The sequence below is a fragment of the Chaetura pelagica genome, unplaced genomic scaffold (assembly GCF_000747805.2).
Source record: "Chaetura pelagica isolate M959 unplaced genomic scaffold, ChaPel_1.0 scaffold405, whole genome shotgun sequence".
Taxonomy (NCBI): domain Eukaryota; kingdom Metazoa; phylum Chordata; class Aves; order Apodiformes; family Apodidae; genus Chaetura; species Chaetura pelagica.
The window spans coordinates 1,529,647-1,552,325 of record NW_009953489.1 but is presented as its reverse complement, the minus strand read 5'-3'; the positions used below and the strand labels follow the sequence as shown (position 1 = coordinate 1,552,325).

Sequence of the window (22,679 nt, the reverse complement as noted above, 5' to 3'; positions counted from 1 at the left end):
GGAATGCTACAAAATTCCCTCATGTTCCTTTGGAAGTTTATACCCGGATCAATCATCCATCCAATCACTGCAATCTAATAGCAGAAAAAGCACATGCACACTGAGTATTGAGATTTAAAAAATATACATTCCTGTACATCTCTTACTCCATTATCTAATGAAGAATTTCTCCCTGAAGGAACAAACCACTGAGCTCTCTCCTATGCAAAGAGTGAAGCTTAAATGTGGAGTGTAGTTAACATATTTTGGTCTATTCTTGAATGGCTTAATTTACAAACTTCAGTACATTTCCTATTAGAACAGGTCTAGAGAACTAATTCAGTTTTTCTCCTATTGGAAATCCCTTGTCTTACTTAGAAGTTGGTTTTCTTTGCAACATCACATCCAAAATCTAGCACGTGTTGGCCACGTGGGATACAGCTAACACCTTCATGGTGCTGTGCTGCTGTCTGGGAGAGCAGAAGAATGAAGCCAACACATCTTATCAGTGTAATTATAGAAATAAAGATGGGAGGGGGAATTTTAGGAAAAACAGGTAGCAAAAGACGTAGATTATAATGACTGAAAAATCCTTTCAAAATATAGGACTTAATGATACAAAAATACCCCAGAACATCATCACCAAGCAAATGTCATCGTTTCAGCCTGCAAACTTCCCTGCTATTTCTGAAACAAAACAGTTATTACCAGGAAAGTAAGAGTCTTGTCCTGCATTTCCTGCAATGAACCCCATTTAATTCTGAAGTCACAATGCATTTACAGACCTTTCATATCACTTAAATCTTTTGAAAAAGTGCATGATTAGCCCTTATACAGAAGCATCCATGCTAAATGTTTCTGTGACTCATCAAACTTCTTGATCTGACACAAAGTCAGATAATTCCAAGAAGTTTGTTAACATTTCAAATAGAGTTCTGTGCAGCTCTCCATTAATCATTACATACAACTTCAAAGTCTGGCACTACTAAAATTTTTGCTAATGTGGGTTTTAAAATGTAATTACTGATAAAAACATAGGGTTTTTTAAAATAAATCAGGCCAATTGATTAAAATCCGTGAAGATTTATCCTCATTTAATATCCTTGCATTATTCCCTAATAGACTGCAATTCTACATTAAAGTTGAATTAACCATTAAAATCCTTCTAAGCAATTACACTATATTCAATAGGAAAAAAAAATAAATAAAAGAAAGGCCTGAGAAACAGAAGACAGCCAATTGTAACAAGAGCTAGGTCAATGAATTAGATTTTAGTATTTTTCTTTCTTACAATAAGCCCCAGCTTTTTAAATCTGGGTGTGTAGATAGGCATACATATTTATTAACCAAATGAAATTTCTTTCACTTCTAGTCCCAGAGGAGCCCTGGTTCACCCCACAGGCTGCAGAATCCATCCTTCACAGTGACATCCCTGCCCTGGATCCCCACATGGGAACAGGCACATCATCATCACTCCATGACTCACAGGGACATTTTCCAGCATCACAAGGTACTCCCTCCCTCCAGTGAAGGCTGAGCCTTCAGCTTTCAAAGGGTTTCCAACTCCTTCTGGCCTAAGGCCTCTGCTTTACAACAGCCTTTGATTCATGAGCATTCATCATATCTCCTGCTCAAATGTTTTGGGAAGCTGACTCATGCCTTTGAATACAAAGCCAACATTACCAGGAGAGGTAACCAAGAAAGCTCCTCTTCCCAGAGCCTGTACTATGTGGTGTGTTATTAAGCTGCTCAGTGTCAGTTAAAGTAGGCACAAGGCAGATGAGCTACTTTTAACACCTGCCACTGGTTTTAGATGATTAGGAAAAAAGAGATTAACATTAAACATATAACCTCTATAAACAAGTAACTTCATGTCTCATTAGGACAGAACATATTCCAGATTGCTGGCTATTTTAGATTCAGGAACTGACTCTTGAATTACTCCTAATGTATCTTATTTGCACAGAAATATAGCACTTTGGAGGGAAAAGCACAACTATTAAATTTACTGACAGGATACATGTCAGTATGAAAAGTCTACAACACAGAAAAGCTAGCAACTATGTTTTAAAAGAGAAACAAAAAGCCCCAAATGTTATCTGCTATACAAATCATCCACAAATGAGATTAACTGTCTTGATGATTCCCTTCTCGTTCTTTCTTTCATGCCATAAACTGAGGTATGTGGTGCTAAGGCAGACCACAACATGTTCAGAAAACGGAGATGTCAGGCATAGAAATTTGGCTATGAGACATAGCATGAGCACATTAAAGAGCAGTTAACAGAAGCAAATGCCAGCATTGTCTTCCCACAGACCTATCATCTGGCTAGAAATCTGAGGCATGCTGAAATGCATACAAGACAACTTTGTGAAGCTTAAAAAGTGTCTGGAAAAGTTGCCCCACAGAAGCCAGATATGCCTGACACTTTCAGAAAGACACCTGATGACCAGATCACTCTTCCTGGTCTCTTCTGCCATCCTTTTGGAAAGGTCTCACTGTATGATCTGCTTTTCTCTGCCCATATCGATCTGTCCATTAGGACTTTATCCTTAATACATTTCATCTTTTATTCACAAATGCAGATTGTAAACTCTTGTTACAGAATATAATCTACTACTATGTAACAATTGTTACCTGTTTCTCTGCTGACATGAAACAGAAATGGTAAAGTGCAGGGTCCCCTAGTGTACTCACATTTTCAGGTATACTAGGAAGCTCTCTCATGTCAGGCACAGTGAAGTAGGAGTGCTAAAAAAGAACAAATACTGGTTATTGCAATGAAGTAAAAAGTAATCAAAATGTATTGCTTGGTATTAGGAACAAAAGTAATAGCAGTCACTCAGGTAAGTAAAAATGACAGAACATTTGTTACCAAACTACCAGTATGATTTATTTGTCATGGATTTCAAAAGATGGATTCTCAGATCACACATGCAATGTGAAATGCACTAGGATAGAAAGACTTTGCTCCTGCAAAGTCATATTCCATTTTTTTATTCTTCAGAGATGCTGATCCAGACAGACTCACACAATGTAGGACATATGTCAAGGTAACTCCATGGCAGTCTATAATTCAAGCCATCTTTCCACAGCCCAAGTTGTATGATGGACTATAGAAAGCAACAGCAGCAGGTCCTTTTCTGACTTACAGCATCACTAAATTGCATTCAAGACAGTGGTGATGTTACGGGAATTTATTGAGAAATGCTTCCTGAAGTTTTATGCCTACTTAACTAAAAAATATTACTGACATTCTAGGTCATTTCTATACACCTTAAAAAAACACATTTGGAAAGACTCTATTGGTCTTGCCATTTCATAATCCATTGTATTGCTACAGTTTTAAATTGTCTGCATTCCAAGAGACCAGGTTCACTTTAGTTCCCACTCTGACTATGCATAACTTGCATGATTCCTGTTTTTTGGGAAAGAGAGAATGTAACTAAACTGCTTCTGTAAATGAATGCTGGATGCCATTTATATTATTTTTAAGATCTCCACAATTTGTCTTTGGGGTACATATCAATTAGTTGCTGAAGCTTTAAAGGCTGTTACATTCTTGGCATAGTTCTACAACTGGCACAATTTTCTTGTATAAATATCTCAGACATTTCAGTGCTTCATGAACAGTCTATAACCTGAAATAGCAAATGGGTTTAATAGCTACACTGCACATAGACACTGGATGCTATTTGATATATCAGTGTTTCAGTCTGGCTGAAAAGTTGCAATGCAAAGATACAGGAGTAGCATACACAACTATATCACATAAAGGAACCTCACCTCAACCCCAAAATAGGCTTGTAAACAGCCAATAAAAAAGACACCCCAGCTAACAGTCCCTCAGCTGCTTTTTTATATCCTTTCTTGCTTCACCACCCATAAAATGTCTGAGATGTGGGAAGAGCGACAGCGTTCCGTGAAACCCCTGGTAGGAAAAAACTGAAATATCCCAACTGATCATTGCCTTTGACACAGCTCAGCTCCTCAAACAGAAATGCTGTTCACAAAAGATCTGGCCTCAAGAGGACTGGGACATTGCCACTGCCAGCTGGTGACCCAAACAACTGTTACCTGTCGACTGACATTACAGGGTGCAGTGATGGCAGTAAGCTGCTTGTTGCCAAAGGGTACTTTAGAAAAAGGAATAAAGGAATGGAGAGGGAGAAGAGACCTGTGGCTGCCCACACCACAGAAAATGCAATAAAGGATTAATACTCCAAACGCTGCTGTGACTGGTATGTGGCTGTTTGCTTTCCAGTCCTGACCCCCCTGCACACTTGCAAGATCCAGGGGTTCTGCAGAAGTGTGGACAAAAAAAGTCATGTTGCTGCTCTGTGACCTCTCGCAGGTCACAGACGATATGGTGAGAAACTTCCATGGGGAATACACACAATCTTCCTCCAATCAAAGCACTGCATTTCAAAGACATCTGAGGGTAAGGAAAGGGAAACAGAGGGCCCCAGATGTGAAAAGGGGAATTTCACAGCTCTGTGTCCTCACAGGAAGACAGCATCTGTGTACCAAGTCCCAAAAAGCAGAAATGCTTCTAACATTCCTCTATTATGATATGTAATGAAAATTAAACAGCTTTGTTTGCATCTCTCCCATGTCACTTACCACTCCAAGATGAACAGAGGTTCCTGGCTCAGGGATGGTAAGTTTATGAAGTGTTTCTAGAAGCTCACTCCTTTGACTATCCTGAAATAAGAAGGCAGAAAAAAAATCAAAGGAATACTGAGTCAGCATTGCTATAGGAAGCTAAACTCCAAAACGGAAGGGCAATGTTTGTAGAATTGGGGGCTTAGAGAACTTGCAAGTGTAAAGGAAAACATGAAAATAGATCATATGTTGGACTATGAACAGAAATTAATGTAATTCCCCTGACAGCTGGGCTTTAAAACATGATTTTTTTAGAATACTTTTTTTCCATACGTATTTCTATGTATTTCTGAAACCTACCGAGTCACCAACCTATGCACTACATAGTTACTCAGCTCAGAGCAAGCCAGCTTTCACTGAAAGTACTTTTGTAACAACTCAATAGCCTGGGGTAAAGGCAAATATATGCAACCTATCTAGATGGAGATGTGATACTAAGTGCTTCTACCTCTAACACAAATGATTCTGACAAATGTAAAATGCCATTATTAGCATATAATTATATAATTATTAGCATAATTATAATAAATCAAAGCAGCAACCTAACCAGGAAGGTTATATTTGTAATATTTTAAATACTTGAAACTAGTCCAGGTGTTGAAATCATATATGGGATTTCTGTGTAACGTGAATTATCACTTATAAACCTAGAAGCAAATTTTAATAGCTTAGTTCACATATTTTTCACAGTCTTGCAACCGAATTTTACTTTGTTTTGCTTCAAAAGTGAAACAGCATCTGAAGGGCTTGGCTAGATGATACTATGTGGGTATGCATTTTCCATCAGTGGGCTCAGCTCTACAATTTACATGACCAGTACACCTGGACAAGACCTGTGTTGGACATGACTGGAACACTGCAGTTCAGGCTTCACGGGGATGCACCAAATGCAGTTCAGGTCATCAAAAAGCCTGCACAGTCCAGGCTTCCACAGGGAAACCATTAACTTATGTTGGAGCCACAGTCCCATTCTTGGACTTTATCTTTTCCCAAAAATAATTTAAAAGCATATTTATTTTTCAAAGGCACTTGTCAAGATTTCGGCTTGCCTGAATATTGTATTTTACTGTGTCCTAGAGACTAATGATTCTCATGGTCATCTCTGATACAAGTGCTGCTTAAACCAGCTTCTTTTCATCCTCTCTTCTATATTTGATACTGGGGCAGGGAAAACAAGGGTTAGTACTTTGGAATAATACCTGTCCTTTTGCTGAATAATCTGCCAAGACATTGAGCAGCTTATAAAAGACTTCAAACCATGGGAGGTAACTAAAAAAAAAAACAAAGAGAAAGAAAAAGCATAGATTTAAGTTACTAGATCTCAGTTAATAAATCCAAGCCTTGCTGGCCTTTACATAGATGCATCTTAACAGCAGCCTCCACTGGACATGACACTTTATATCTGCTAGGAAAGGCACATCAGACCTTCTGTTTGAAGAGCACTGCAAACACCCCTTTCTTTGAGAGCTTCAGCCTTCCCCGTGCCCAGCACTTCCAGCAGCCCCTGGCCACCGACCCTCCCCAGGGAGCCCAGCTGTGCTCAGAGGGGATGGGGCAGGGCTGGACCTCACCTTCCTTCTCCCCCTGCACAAAACAAATATACCATCCAAAAGAAGATAAAAGCACACTAATGCCTCTGTGTGTATGCTGGAACATTTTTAATCACAATTATTTCCCAAAATGTATGTTAATGACTACTCTTCTGTACAGCTGCTGAGAGCCCTATTAAACTGCAGACACTTTTTTTTAGTTTTGAATCCTGATACAACTGGATTTTTTAAATTGCGTAACCAGTATCTCAGTTTTTCACTGTTGTCAAATCTTACTTCACATCCTGTCTCACTGTATTTACCTCAGCCCTGAGGTCAAATAGAAACTTCACCTCAAGCAAACTTGCACTCGACTTACCAAAGGAATAAAGAAACAAAATTCAAAGACAAACATGCAGAAAAATCACATCTTTTACACCTACATTAAACTTTCATTCCATAAAATAAGACGTTACATTTCACTACAGTGTGTTTGGTGTGATTTGCCCCATTTTCACAGCACAGGATTTCAATTCCTTTTTCAACACGGGCAGGAATCCCCCCTCAGCCGCAGCCAACAGCAGAGCCCCTTGTGTGACGCACAGACCAATTTTTCTTTTAATCACAGATGCTTGCTGAAGCAAATGGATTCTGTTTTGATATAGTTAGACAGGATTTAAAGTTTTTATAAAATATTATTACATCCTGACAGCTATAAAGAATTGAGTGCCCTGTGGTTCCTAACTGTACAGCTTTTATAATAAATGAAGTGAGAAGCTATATATGAGACAGATAAAGAGAACGACACTCCATCATTAACATTTGTTTGAAGTCTGCAAATGCTACTGTAAAATGTAAGTAGCTTATCAAAATATACTGATAAGCAACTTAACTTTTCATGTTATATGACAGCATTATCATTTAAATTAATATGCTCTAAGCATCTTTACAAGCTATGTAATAGAATAGAGCAGAAAGACAGACAATTACCACTTTAAACAGCATTTAAGTGTGGCATTATATTGTAAACAATCAAGAAGGATTAGTTAGAAGATAAGTTTCTTTCTTTCTGTTTAGTTAAATAAACTTCAGCGGAGTTAAAAGCCATTACAGGAGTAACAAGAAATCCTCTCAAAACATATCTGCTAAGTAGAGATTAAGAACCTGGTAAACAAACCCTGCAAAGCATCTATCAAAAGAGGTTGAAAAGACAGAAAACCAAGAAGGCAGAAAGCTCCCTGCCCAAAAATTTACCAAACCAAAACTTACTTCAGGAAGGAATATTTAAAGTTCTACTTAATTGCTCAGGGACCTTGCTGGAAAACTACACTTACAGAATTAAAATATTTTAAAATAGGATTGTTCTTATAACGTATGTGCCATTTTGAAAGCAATAAACAAAAGCAAGTTACCCTAGTTTCTAGCCTGCCAGTGCCGCACTTGGTGCAGAGCCCCAGTGCCTGCAGGTGGGGCTGGGCCAGGTCCCCAGCACGGTTTGTGACAAGCAGGGCAGCACCCAGCAGGGACAGCGCTGAGCTCTGAAACCAAGGTCCCCTTGTGTTCTTGCTTCAAAGATTTAGTCATCTGTCCTGCCAGGGACCTGTTTATTCACAGCTAAACCTCACCTTGCTACAGATACAAGGGAGTTTTCTTCATTCCACAATACCCCAAAGATGACAAAGCTGCAGGTTTTACCCATGGGAACACTTCATCCAAATCCCATTCTAATTTTTCTGCTCAGCACCTAGAAAATAATTTCTTTGAATCTAGTAAAAATAATTCAGATAAAGCCTCATATTTACAAAACATAAAAACATCAGCAAACCCTCCATACAGCGAAAGGGAAGGCAGAGCCCTATTTCTGTTGCTCATTTCTTGTGGCCTTTCCCTTTTCTCTTCACTATGTCTCATCATCAGCTTCATGATTTGCCTTAACACTAAGTCTTCCATATTTTAATCCATGTTTTCCAAATAGCAGTTAGTATCTCAGCATAACTGCTTCTTTTTCTTTAAAAATAACTTTCCATTCCAAGGAGAGAAGCTTCACAGTTTTGAAGTTGAGGAAATAGCTGGCATTTGAAGCAGACCTCAACACAACACATGGATTTATGTAGCTCATGCTTGAGAGAGGTGCAAGACAAGGCATGAAAAAAAATAAATCCACCACAAAATTGCATAAATTATGTAGACAATTTCATTTCAGTTTTCAACTCTCTCCTTTGTCACTGCAGAATTCAGGATATCTCATCCTGAAAGCTTTGGATACATTATCAAACTAATTTATCCTGCCATCTTCAATCCTTTTACTTGATCACTTACTCCATGTGTTTATCACTCAAGAGTCTAACAGTTCTCCTTTTATTACACCAGATAAGTTGTAACAAATAGTCAAGAAATACAGTTATCTGAATTTGTTTCTAAATCTGCCAAAAGGAAAAAAATAAAGACATGGGTTTTTTTCTTACGAGAAGCAAATCCTCAAGGCAGCCTTTAAACACCCCTCCCAAGAAATGGAGCTTGAATTTATAACCAAAAACTTTCTGTACCACATGCGACTTAAGTAGCACAACTGGTAGCACTACTGAAGATTTATGGCTTATGACTTGCTCATATTTAATTTGTAACCAAACACTTCCCCTTCCTCTTAGCTACCTCAGAACTTTTGATTAACTCTTGTTTTCACAGGTCATAGGTTAAACAAAGGAAGGGAAGCGCTCGGGAGTGAAATTGCCCAGAGCACCACAGCATGCAGCATAGCCCCCCCTTCCAGCAACATCAAAACAGCCAGAGAGTAGGGATTCTTCAAGGGAGTTGAAGTTCAAAGACTCCAATAAGCATAAATCAGATTGTGGTTGAAGAGTAAACAAAAACAAAAGGGCAATCTGAAATTTAATTTTTTTAATTTTACACCCCTTTCAGCTTCCTCACACCTCGATACACACACAGTGACACATTTGCCATCAATCGAGAACCAAATCAAAGCCCAATCAAATCAGGCTTCTTCAAGCCAAGAGATCGGTTCAATTCCCTGCTTTTCCCTCCCTCTGAAGCTCCAGTGTGCAGTGCAGGCTCAGAGCTGGAGACAGGCCAGTCTGATGGGAAACAAATACAGGCACAGGAAAACTGCTTATTATGGTACATCAGGTCTGCACAAACTCTGCTGCACAAACTGCACAGAACCTTATTCAGTAACCCATATGTCATCACCTTTTTAGTGCACTCCTTGAAAGTACAAAACATCATTAGTTACATGTGTCATAGCAATTAGGGTCAGTCAAAACGTTAAGGCAACAGTGCTGCATTGCAGCTTGTAAATACAAATGTTTCCAAAATGTGGTGGTTAAAGAACAGTGGTGCAGAAATAACTGACAAGCCAGGCTGACACAACGGGAATGATACGAAAAGAAAATTAGCATAATAACAACCCCAGCTATCCCTGTGAGGAGGGTGTTTGCAATCACGAGAAGGTTCACCTTTTCTAGAGCAGATTTGCACCAAGAAGTAGAGCCTGTGTTATCAGACTGGCTGGCAGGCAGAGGGATAGGGACTGTAGCAGGGGCAGGTGAGGGGCTCCGCCAGCTGCACAGTCCCAGCTGCCAGCCCTGTTACCCCAACCCAATCCAGACTTCAAAAGTTACACTGAACAGACAATGTCAGCACCCAATATTAGCTGCTACAGAGATGAAAATGCTATACTGCAGTCAATTTAGCTTTGAATTTCTCAACATATTAATCCGCTCGTGTGCTTTAACATATGAAAGGAAAAAACTATCACAGCAGTACATGTGAGGTCATGTTTTCTGACCTCCAGAAAGAACTGCAACCAAAACGGGAGTAGTAAGCTAGCCCTTTTGACATAAAGAAAGTGTATTTAGACGGACACAGATGCACACACAAACTATGTGTGCACACATTGTCATTCCACATGTGGGTGCAGCATGAGATGACCCCAGCAATGAACAGTGGGCCTCCAGGATCCTCCTACTCGCATTAAATCCTTAACACAAAAGCTTTTAAGCACAATACAAAACAATTCTTATAATTCTTTACAATCAACTTTTTAATTTTTATTTTAAATAATTAGAAATAAATACCCCCTCCAGTTGACTCACAATAAGGAACATTCATTGAAACATAGCACTTAATAAATTTAGCCAGGTCAAATAGTACCTGTGGATATAAAGCAGAAAGGCCACAATAGCACACACAAAAAAATATGCCTCATTTTAACCTATTATTGGTTCAATGCCTCTTCTAGTCTGCTTGACATGGGCAGTTTTGAAAATACAATTTCAGTATCTACAGGCAGAAATATATGTTTGTCTATGGCAAAGCCTGTACAAGGCACCACTGCAGATTTCACTAAAATGCTCTTGTATCTAGTCCATGTTTGGGATTCTAAATGGTCAGCTTTCCCCTTTAAAAACAGCTTAGTTTGCATGATCTAACGATCATGCTCCCTAACTCTAGTACAATGATTTGGCTACTGTCCTACATAAAATGAAGGGCTCATTGAGAATCAGTTATGGAGTTTAAGCTGCACAGACCTGAGAGCTTCTGTTTGTCTCCACTGGAATATAACCATTGCATCCCAGCAGACACAAAAGCCCAGAAAGTATATAGCTACAAAATCAAGACAATTGCTTTAGTGTAGTAATTGCCCATATGTAAAGACATGCAACTGATTTATTCCAATGGGATTGTCCAACAGTAAGTAAGAGAATGCAACATCTCTAAGAACAGCAAAGGAGAAAGCTTTGAGCATCGTATCTACACCAGCATCCAGCTGATTTCTTCATCAAGTAAAAGTTGCCTCTTCCCCAGGATAAAACACCTGGTTCTTATCCAGTTTGAAGGTGGAATGAACAGGTTTTGGTAATTAATATACTTTCTTTGAAATGTGAAAATTTCATCTTTCTAGTTTCTTTATATTTTTTGAGTGCTTGTTAGAATAAAGGAGAGTCATGTTATAGGATGTGCCCCCTAAATCACTGTAGCTGCCTCACAGATACCATGGACATGCAAGGTCAAGCATAAGGAGAGGCAGAGCAAACAGGCAAAACCAGTATGGAACCAGGAATTTTACTTACTATTAGAAAGGTAAACTGTCAATAAAATTAACTTTAAAAGAGAGAGATTTAACAGTGTTAGTTGTAACAGACAACCATGAAAGAGGAAGCAATAGTGAGGCACAAGTGTGCATGAACATCATGAAAGTGAGCTCATCAAAATAAACTCCTATGGAGCACAAAAGAGTTGGAAAGTGTATTGAGAACATCAGCAGCAAAAAGGCTACATGTTCAGTGTAGCAGCAGCAAACCCCAGTGGCAAGGGGTACCTTTTAAAATTATTTATGAGTATTTGCTAATTACCATAGCAACTGTTTATAAAACTAATTTTTAACATTGACAGCTCTAGCATTCAATTGTACTGCTGTGCTGACACCATTAAAAAGCAAAGCAAACACTTCTGGAAAGGCACCTGTAGTACCTTTGGTTTCCTCTAAACTCCACAAAGGTAAGTAACACCTCAGTTCACACAATTTCCACAGAGCACTAGACCAACTCCCACTTTGTACATGGGCAGAACTGCATGTTTGTATCTGTATCTTTGTCACTTGAAATTAATGAAGCTGAGTAACCAGTCCAACATCAATGTATTCAACGCAGCCTCTCCTAAAGAGACTGAGTTGTAAGCACACACAATTTTCATTCATTCCATTCACAAAAATCAGAAGTGGAATTTTTAACATTTATTTATTTATAACACATACTATATATTTTGATAACAGCATAACCAACTGCCATCTCCCCTGCGAAACAGAACAGTCATTTCCATTTTACAGATGGGCACACTTCTCTGTAGTGACAGGCTTACAAAATCTGTCTGTATTAGCCAGAATTGGAGTCAAGGAGTCCCTGAATCTTGACCTTTTGCTCAGTACAATAGTCTGCAGTGGCCTAGAATACTTAATTCTGTCAATGATGAGCATGGCTCTTACATAAATCATAGTGTGCATCATCACTAACTGCACTGGAAATACTCCTGATTGACAAAAGTTTACAGAACAGGAAATTCAGGCCAAGTATTTCTCCTGCCAGCATGACTTGTGCATGTATCAATAAAAAAACCACACTGGTGAGTCACCTCATGGACTCTGAATAATCAATTCAAAACACAGATAACCTGGTGCTTAGTGGTGGCAGTGAAACCACCACAAAGCCCAGCAGATTTGTAGGTGTCAAAGCACTGGTCTGATGAGTGAAACACCTTTTCTTACATGGACCCATCCCATGATGTGCCTGTCTCAGCAGGTCTGTGTATATGCCCCTCCAGGCCACATCACTGTGCCAAACTTGAAACCCTTAGGACAGTTATGTGCAAGATCAAAATCGCAAGTAAGATTCAGCAGATTGAAAAGACATGGGGTTTATTGCTACTATTATTAATTTCAATACATTGACTCAATGAATGTTCCCGCTGAAGAAAAAACGTTCCATGTGTGGTGACTGCAGGTTCTGATGACCTAAGTTATCTTTGTCAGTCACCATGCTCTTCAGTGCTTTTATGCAGACACAATTTTAAATAGCAAAAGCACAGCCTTCTAAACACATTCCTTCCCTTAATTAAAAATGTGAATTTTCCTGTTTAATAATTTTTCAATTTCACTTTGATTTTTAACAGCTATAACTAAGTTAAATGACTTGACTACATAGTTTTTAATATAATCCTTTTCCTCCCCTCAAGAGAGACCTGAGTTTTCATATGCCTGTTATTTTCCTTGCAGTAATACACTTTTTTTTTTTTACCTTCCTTTCCTTCCCCCATCCAATGTTTCCAGCATTTTTACAAAATACATTTGAAAGACCCAAGATGTCTCAGGGCTCATCTGGGAATTTCCATAGGCTAAATTCCCAGTTCAGCCATTTATGTGTTCCAGTGTCTTCCCCCTACAGCTTAAGGAACTCAGTACATCATTATTCTCTTTTCTAGATTCAGTCTATTGACACATTCTCACACTTGTAAACTTAAACACATCCCCACAAATCTCCATAGCAACATCCATGCATGCTGATGAGAGGCAGGCTTACCTTCCACAGGATCTGCCAACAGCCTTTTTTGAAGATCTACCTTTTTTTTTTTTTTTTTTATTTCAAAGTTTTGTCTCTGCATTAGCCCTCAAACCATTGTCTGTTACTCTGCCACTGCAAAAGCCACCCAAATCCTTTCCTTTTCTTGCTCTCAAGGGCTTTCTTTCCCATTGGTACCACTGAGTGATCTTTCCATGATTCCAAGAGATTCAGTTAAAAGTTCTGTATCTTAAGCACATGACTCATACATATTTTACAAGTATTTAACCCCACAGAACTGGCTCACACAGACCTGCTCATCTCATCTTACGGAGCAACTTAATACTATGTCACTGTCAATAGAAAGTGCTGACTTTGGTGACGTGTCACTGTGTGTTAATAATAAAAGTCAATTAAAACACTGCCTTGCCTGTTTTTCTGCCCAGTGTGAGCAAGCAGAGGCAGTTGCAGTGAGTCTCAGTTGCACAAAGGCTCCCAAGAGCACTAAATGCCAGCACAGAGGCAGGCGCTCCTCACCCAGCCACAGTGGCTCCTGAAACGCAGCCTCGGCACAAAAGACAGCTCAAAGGAGCTGAATACTGGGCTTCAGTAACATGGAGCCAGAAAACTGAAACAAAGAGATTTATGATGTAACAATCTTACATTTTAGTCAGGCTAAAAAGTGCCAGGGCAGTTTGAGATAACCACTCCAAGGGGCTTTTGTTAAAGTGCTAACATCTAATTGGGACATGGCAAATGGAACTGCAGCCTGAGTCTGACAAAGCTGTCACCCTTTCTTGGATTCTTTGTGGTTACTCTAAAACCTTGGAGGAAAAAAAGAAGTCCAGTGCAGCTGCACCATGGAATTTATGTAAATAAAATGAATTCAGAAGATCTTTAACATTACAGTATCCGACATCATGAAGCATCTATCAAAACAGCACACAGTAATCTCTCCCCTGCTTCCTGCAGTAACCCTCTGTCAAGGAAGAAAACAACCTTATTTTAGAGTCTCAAAAAGAAACAGCTTTTCCATGAAAAATATGCCTTGGACTTCCACTGAAAAACATTTTATACAAAATTAATGTGTATTTTAAGAACCCAGAGCATTACTCTTCAGACTGGAAAATAGGAATACCAAACCTTTTGGCTTATAGGTCCATGCATAACATCTTATATCTATAGGCATAATTTAGAATGTACACAATTTTTAATCTCTTCAGTAGTCAAGCTTTTTCTTGTGAATTACCTATCCCTGCGAAACTTCAAAAAGTTTATTGGATTTTATGATGGAATATTTTGTGATTTATTTATTACAGAAGTATCTTTAAGGTCAGTTTTGTTGCCGGGGACTCTCTGCTTTCCCTCTGGTAGATCACTCCTTTTGAAAAATTAAAGATCTTTAACTTCTACCACACAAGCTGTTCATACTGCCAGCAAAACGTGCCAAGTGATATTTCTCTAGTGAGAAAGGAATTCATTTAATAGACAGAATCCAGGGTCTGCTAAAACAAAATGCAAAACTGTAAGTAGATTTTGGAGAGCATATACACCTCTAAAGGCTGGGGCATAGGCTGATGACAGGAGAAAAGAACTGTGCAATTTGATCAGCTTTTACCCAGCGCAAACCCCAGTGCCCATGGCTCTGATGGAGCAGAAAGCTGCAGTTCTTGCTGTACCCAGCTAACGTGAGCATGTCTGCCCAGGTACACCTGCCTTCTCAGATTCAGCATGCTATGATGATTAACGCCAAAAGATCAAGTGCATTATTTTAAAAAAAATCCAAAACCTACCAATTTCATGGGTTTAGTACATGGGAAGTCCCAGAATCTCCCAAACACAACTGTATGGTCTCTTGTTCCTTTTTAGAAGAGAAAGTTGTAAATCTTTGGGTATTTTTAGTTTAAGACCACAGAAGATACTTCTCAAGCATGTTCAAGAGCAAAGGACTGAAGTAGCAACATGAAATAAAGGTACAAATAGAAAGATGTTTGTTTGCATTCACAAGGTAAACACTGACAGACATGTCTTTATACTCTTATTAAAACCACAGGCAGAGGATATCCCATAAAGCACACTTGGGGAGACCATGGGTGTGCTGAAGTGCTCGACAGTTTATAATGAGATTGATGAAGTGCAACACGATAGCCTTGGAGTTAAAAAGACAACAATTATGTTCCACTTAATGTCAACAGGAATACATTCAACATTGTTTTTACTTGGTCAGAGTTAAGTAAAATGCTCTATTAAATAAATAGAAGGAGGGCAGAGAACAGCCTTAAGCTGAGAAAAGTTACAGATTATACTGGCACTAAATTTCCTGGACATGAAAAAAACTGGTTATGAGGTAGTTAGAGCAGTTTGGCACACAAGGATTGATCTTTAAAAAGCCGGATGCATTAGACAGCGTGAGAGCCTAAAGATCACCCCTGAAGTGACAATACAGAGAAAGGATTCCAAAGGCTTAGCTTGTCAAGGAATCTCTCTTCTCAAACCATGCTTAAAAGCACACATGAAAGTGCTGGAAGAGAGAATTCTAGATGTGGCAGACAATCAGAGATCCCACTAGGTTTGAGACATCTGGCATCAGTTGAAATCCATCACATTTCATTTGGGGATCAAAGACTACTGTTAAGTCTATCACAGGTTGAAATAGTAGATCCTGAACAGCCTTTTCATCCCAATGCAAATTAACCTTTTTTCCTTGACCAGAGAAACAGCCCCTTTTCATTACATACTCCAATCATATGTGCTTGTTTAGCTATGTCTACCTCGTACTGAGTTTGAGCTGAAATTTCAGTAGAATTATTAACTTTGTATTACAAATCAGAAGTGCCTCCCATTCACACAATGCACAAGGTGCTGCAGCACACTGCTGCAGAGAGCTCCAAAAGCCATGGGACTTAGATCACAACTTGTAATGTCAATAAATTCCTGAAGAGAAGCAAAATTTTACACAGCTCTGTGTTGAAGAGCCACACTGAAAGAGTAGTAAAAACTTTTGCTCAGCTACTAAAGATATTTGACATGTAATTAAAAGTTGAAGCTGAGCATCAGGTGTATTTTCTATAATCTCTGTCTCTCCCACAGCCTTTTATTCTTCAACCAGAGGTTTTTTTCTACCCATGTATTTTGGATTAGTCATTTGCCATCAAAAAAAAGCCTGACTCCCAAACACTCTGAGTTAGGAAATTCTGAATGTAATAAATGTAGCTCAAAAGCCATCCACACCATTACCGTAACAGCTGAGAGGTGACTCCCAACAGGCCAACACATTCCACCTCTAGAGAGATCAACCTCGTGTAAGACCAATGCCCATCTCTGGGAAAGAACAACTCACTAGGACATGAAGTTATATTTATATTAGAATAATCCATATTTAAGGAATGTAAGTATCAATGAGCAAAATCACAAGAGGAAGGCCAAGGTTTTCACTGGCTAATTACACTGTCACATGAGAGAGAATCAATTGCCTTCTGATCCACAGAAAGGAATATCTATTTAATAAAAGCATGCCACATGGTAAATATCTTAGTCTCAGCACCCTCAGCTGAGTCAGAAGAAGCATGAAGAATTACATCAATAAATACAAATAAAGTTTTAATAAGAGGCAAACACTTTAGGGTCAAGATGGCAAATAACCAGTGGCTGAATATAGAGGGGAGATGCACATGGAGCAAAACTGATGGGCCCAGACTGCTTTTGTTTCTTTAAAACACAGAGCCTCGTACCATTCCAACACCAAGGCAGCAAAGCTGGGTAATGCAGCTTCATACCTGTGTCTGTTCATAACACAGTGCTCTAGGATACTGTGCTCTAGGATACTATGCTGATCCTTCACATTTTTATAAATACAGAGAAAATTAGGGTAGGGAATGAGAATATTTTGGTAACAAAGGGAGAGAAGAAATTAATTATATTAACCCTTCTTCTGGAATGTTCTCCAAGCCACTTCTGTTTCCTACTGGCAAGAATCAAACTTAAGTGCAGCAAAGTCTTTTACAGCTCCCTTGCACACAGAGGGAACTTCATTACTGTGAGGAAATATTCACATGCTCAGAGGTAGTACACATGCCTCCTAATAATAAGCAAAGTTTGGTTCCCCAAGTCAGTTGGTAGCAAGTCATAAAAGTTAAACTCAAATCCAATCACAGCTGAAGGAACCAAACAAAAAAATCATTATTTCAGTGCTGTGGTGGTACTTGGAATTCACTATTTGGGAATGCAAGAAACTGGGCTCGTCATGTAAGAATTGCTGCACTTACAGCAAATAAGCATTTGCAATATGAGATGTGAGCACAGTCCTTGAAATGAAGAAGACTATGAAGAGGAAGTCAGGGAGCCTGATATGTCATAGAATCATAGAATCTTAGGGGCTGGAAGGGACCTCGAAAGATCTTCTAGTCCAACCCCCCTGCCAGAGCAGGGTCACCTAGAGTACATCACACAGGAACGCATCCAGGTGGGTTTTGAATGTCTCCAGTGAAGGAGATTCCACAACCTCCCTGGGCAGCCTGTTCCAGTGCTCTGTCACTCTTACAGTAAAAAAATTTTTAAGGAAATATTCACCTTGAACCTCCTATGCTCCAATTTACACCCATTACCCCTTGTCCTATCACTGGTCATCACTGAAATGAAATGAAATATGTGACTGCCAGTTGTCTATGACTACAGCACACAATGTTTTAGGAATCACAACAAACATCTGGGTGTAAAAAAATTGATGAAATGATAGTCCTTGACTCTCCACCTGCAGAGACACCGCTGATGAACCTGATTGACAGACTTCCTGAAAATGAGACACAAATTAACAGAGAAGACTCTGCCTCTTTACCTGGCTAGAAGGCATAATTTTATTTATGAAACTTCTTGTCTAACCATCAGTTAAAACAAATTATTTAAATAGGATATTTCTCACAGTCATTTTATTCTCTGAATATTCAAGCTTGTCCACCAGCACTAATTAATTCTAAAAACACACTGAGGTAAGTTACTGTTAGATAAATAATACCTGTATTGTATAGTTTAAAGGACAATATGTCCCTTATGAAGCATGTTGATGAATAAAGAGGGTTATAAATTAGGGGTTATATTTCAGATCCATGTGCAATCCAGGTAACACTGTCTCCATGAAGCCAATGAAAGCCCTTCTATTATTACATTGTGGTTGAATCACGTTTTCTATTGAAACAATATGCAAAGTAAACTCACGCAGCTTTTCTCAGCAGTTCTACCTCTCAGAACAGCCCCTGCTTCTCCAATTACTAGTGCATAACCTGAGGGCTCCTGCCACGTCCTGATTCTTGAAGGAGGAAGTTGCCATGTAATCTGGTTGGAGGAATGTTGTATACATCTATCAGCAAGACCAGGATGGTCTCATTCCTGACAGACACATTTTGTAAGCCTTCAGACAGCAACCCAAAAGTGATCCATTTGTGGAAGAGATCTATCCATCTTGTACTTTAACTACTTCCTCCCTTCCTTTTTGGTGCCAGGGAACTGGCTTTTCCCCAGGGTGATGTGCTAATTCATTTTGTATTAGCACTAAAATGGAAGTTTCCAAGTGAGTCAGACAGGGCCAAAGGTAATAAAAAGTGACATGATTTAATTACTTCTGTTACAGTTGTTCAGAAGCTAAAGAAGGTGTGACATGAAGCCCTAATTAATAAAGTAAAATTCATTTCTGTTCAGTAGGCAAGACCAGTGAACTAGCTGGAGTAGAATGCAGTTCTCTCAGCTTTACCCAGTTCCACCAGTAGCAATACATTAGTGCTACCAATACTTGACATTTTTTGTTGTGATCCTTCTCACTGATATTTTACAGAAGCATTTTGACTTACAGTCAAGATTAAAGCTTTGGCAAAGGCTCCAATAAACTTCCTTTGACACACCTTCACTACTCTTTAAATTCACTCAAAGTCCGTTAAATTAGCTGTGCTCTGGATTGGTAACATAGAGGAAAGAGGAGAAGGAAGGGGCTTTTTGTTCCAAGGAATCCTGCATCTCTATGAAGGAAAACATTGAAAGAGATCACATAACTAGAAGTCACAACTAACTTTATGTTGTTTACTTACTCATTACGTTCTAAAAGCAATTACTGTTCTTGTTTCACATTTTCAGAAGTTCTGTCAATAAACACCAATGATGCAAGATAACATCAATAAATTGGAGGTGAGAACTCTGTGTTACCTGGAGACATTACCAGAGCAACAACAAAAACACAACAGCAGGACAACAGCACAGAACTGATACTTTCAGTACACCATATAATAATTTTCGCTTCAAGAGGGAATATTCAGAATTAATGACACTTATCACTGTCCAACCCAGGACTGGTACCTGACAGCAACTGCTCCATCTGAAATGTGGTCTTATACAAAAGGAATTTAATTATTTATTTATTAAAATTATTTATTTTTGCAAGAACTAACATAAGGCATAAGGAAAAAAAAAAAAAAAGAAGACCACCAGAAATCATGCATGGAATATTATAAATGACAGCTAAAATCCTAACTGCTTAACCTTTCTTCTTTAACCCATGTATCACTGATGCATATTTTACCTGTCCATCCTTACCTCTAGCCTTTCCTAAAACCACTGTGAGGATTCTGCACAAATTCCTCATGCTATTAATCTTGCCCTATTTTACTATTAAAATAACAATGAGGATGATGATGATGATGAAAGAATAAAAAGTTTCCAACAGGAATGCTCTGCTCTTCAGCAGTGCTCCAAAGTCAACGTACTTGTGCCTCTGACTGCACCTCCATGAAGGCAACAGCCGTGAACTGGATCCCCAGTTTTACTACTGCTATGACAGAAAGCAGCAGGCAGCAGACTGAGATGAAACAAGAACAAAGGACTGTCAGCAGAAAAGCAGCTCTTGGTTAAGAGCCATACACCAGTTTATACGGTGAACAGCTTCAGGAAATGTAGGGAGTAACTCAAAGCTATGGCCAACTCAGTCTAGGACAGCAGAAGTTTCTTTCCCTTGCCCCTGCAGATCTTATTTTAGTTTTCAGAGTTAGCAAGTGAAAATTTCTACTAAAAGAAGAAACACAAAAGACACAACATCCCTTCCCCCAGCAAGGGAAGTATTTAGAGTTCTACGTTCTAAATGTCTGAGGTTTGGAATGGTTGCAGCATTACCTTAAAATTAATATAAATTGTCAAGGGTTTAAATATACAACACAGACTATTTGTGCTTTGGACTCCACAAGCAAGACAAAAACTAGTCACATCTTTAACTTAGAATAATCACTCAGATCTAATGTGGGTTTCTTTGAAACTAATGAAGTGAAACACCTTCAGGATTCATCCAGCCTCTTAGGCTTGTAGTTAGTGTGAATGTGAATCACACTCTGGAGCCTTCTCCTAGCTCAACCAATTTCTAATTTTCCTGTAAATATTATGACTAACAAGATCTATGAAAGTCTGTGTATGACTTACTGTCACCTTTCAAAAACAATATGAATCCTTTACGTCCCCAAGCATTCCTAGGTGAAGGCGGTAAACTCTGCACATTAACAAACTTGCCATAGCAGGACTGCTGTAACTCGTGGAGCTGTACAAAAGAGTTCACAAATTTTCTTTAAGGATACAAATTTTAAAGACACAAACGACTACAAGTGTTTAGGGTACCTGCAATGGGAGAAAGCACTCTGCTTTGACCAGACTTGGAAGAGCTGACAAAGAGCCCAGATGTGAAAATGGCTCCTGGAAAGCATTAATCTAGTCCTGCAGATCTGAGAGCTTGCGACACATCACCTTCTTAGTAGTTACAAGCAAGTGCCCCAGACTCGTTGCTGCATGCCTTAAAGCATTCCATCCTATCCCTTCCCTGTCTTCCCAGTGTCTGCTCCATGATACCCTGGGCTGGCTCCTGACCGACAGGCTGGGTTAGCCCCAGCAGCATGAGCAGGGGCAGCAGGCGAGGAAGCCTGTGCTGGGAGCCCTTCACTTCCTTCTCAGGACCAGCAGAAAGCAAGAAGTAGCAAAAGGGAAACACATTCAGGGTTACCTGAAATGCACACTTCTCTATGACACCATTTTGAGCTTCAGAACTACATCACTTTTTATTAACACCACTGCTGCAACAGAGCTTTAGAACGACTTTCCTTCAGCAACCACACACCAGTGCAGGTTCTGGAGTGAGATTTGAGGCATTTTGCTATTACACTCTTCATAATTCAAACTCTGTTTTGTGTCTGTCTTCATAGGTCATTGTTGGCCAGATGGAAAATATTAAGGAAAAAGGATTGCAACTAAATCAATCGGCTGTAGTCTGCTGCCAAAAGGCCCTAGGCTAACTACAAGCAGATTTGCAAGCAGGCTCTGCTCTGTTACAACCGAGCTCTGGCACATCCTCTGCCCTAACAGCAGGAGGGCACGGGGCCAGCTGAGAGCAGCTACTGTGCCAAGCAGACTGTGCAGGGCTTGCTGCCTGAGTGCTTCCACAGAAAGGGGGATCGATGGGGCTCTTTTGTAAACAACTCCCTGCACTTTCTGGCTGCTACTAACTTCACAAGTGCTATAACTTTATCTCACTACAAAATTAATGCAAGCACACAGCTCAGGCTTGTTACCAAAAGCAACATGTAGAGAAATAAACACCGGAGTGAAAGGGTAACTTTTAACTAAGCATAATGCTGTTTATATACACCATATATAGTGAAAAACAAAATCAAAACACCTTCTCCCCAAAGCCAACCGTTCAGGAACAATTAAATAATGGCTGAACCATAGCCAGATAAATTCTTCATATTAGCAGTCTTTGCAACATCTTAGTTACAAGTAAGATGGGACTTATATTTAATTGTGAAAATCTGACTTTTAATGTTTATTCTAATATGTATACTCCCCAGGTGTCAGTTTAGATACCTTTTTCTTTTTTTTTGTTTTTACAGCTCATGTATGCAGTTATCAGTCAGCAGGTTCAGTTTACACAGGAATTTTAGTATGAAGATAGGTATTTTCCTAACCTTAACCAGCTAACCTCTTATGCATTCAACATTTTATCCCACTGCCCATGTCTGCCGTACCTGCCCCAGCTGGAACTGATCCCATATGACTTCACCCATTCATTCCTCGAGCTCCTCCTCAACACCTGGGGGCAGGGGGAGGGAGACTTCTTTGCTCTAACAATTCATACTATTTTATAACAGCAGGATTTCTTTTTCTTTTTACAATCAAGATCAAGCCTCAAACTTGATAGATGGACACGAATAATTTCTGTTTCTAGTGGATGGTAACAGAAAAATTGATAGAAATAGAAGGGAACTTCTGTTTGAAACATCATCACCAGCTGATCACATACAATAAAGCATCTGCAGCAAAGACTTCACATGCTCTGCTCCAACCACATGGGATGTGTCACCAGTGAACAGAACACAACAGTGAAGGTGTGTGTGACAGGGCAAAATAAAAGCCACGAATG

General features: G+C 39.3%; 1 protein-coding gene across 1 annotated transcript in view; it reads right to left on the bottom strand.

Annotated features, from left to right (window-relative positions):
- The window catches only part of DENND1A (DENN/MADD domain containing 1A), a 184,049-nt gene that overhangs the window by 101,448 nt on the left and 59,922 nt on the right, over window positions 1-22,679 (bottom strand). The window contains 3 exon segments of the mRNA XM_009998932.1: window positions 2,677-2,730; window positions 4,603-4,683; window positions 5,844-5,913. Coding sequence (XP_009997234.1) covers window positions 2,677-2,730; window positions 4,603-4,683; window positions 5,844-5,913 — 205 coding nt within the window.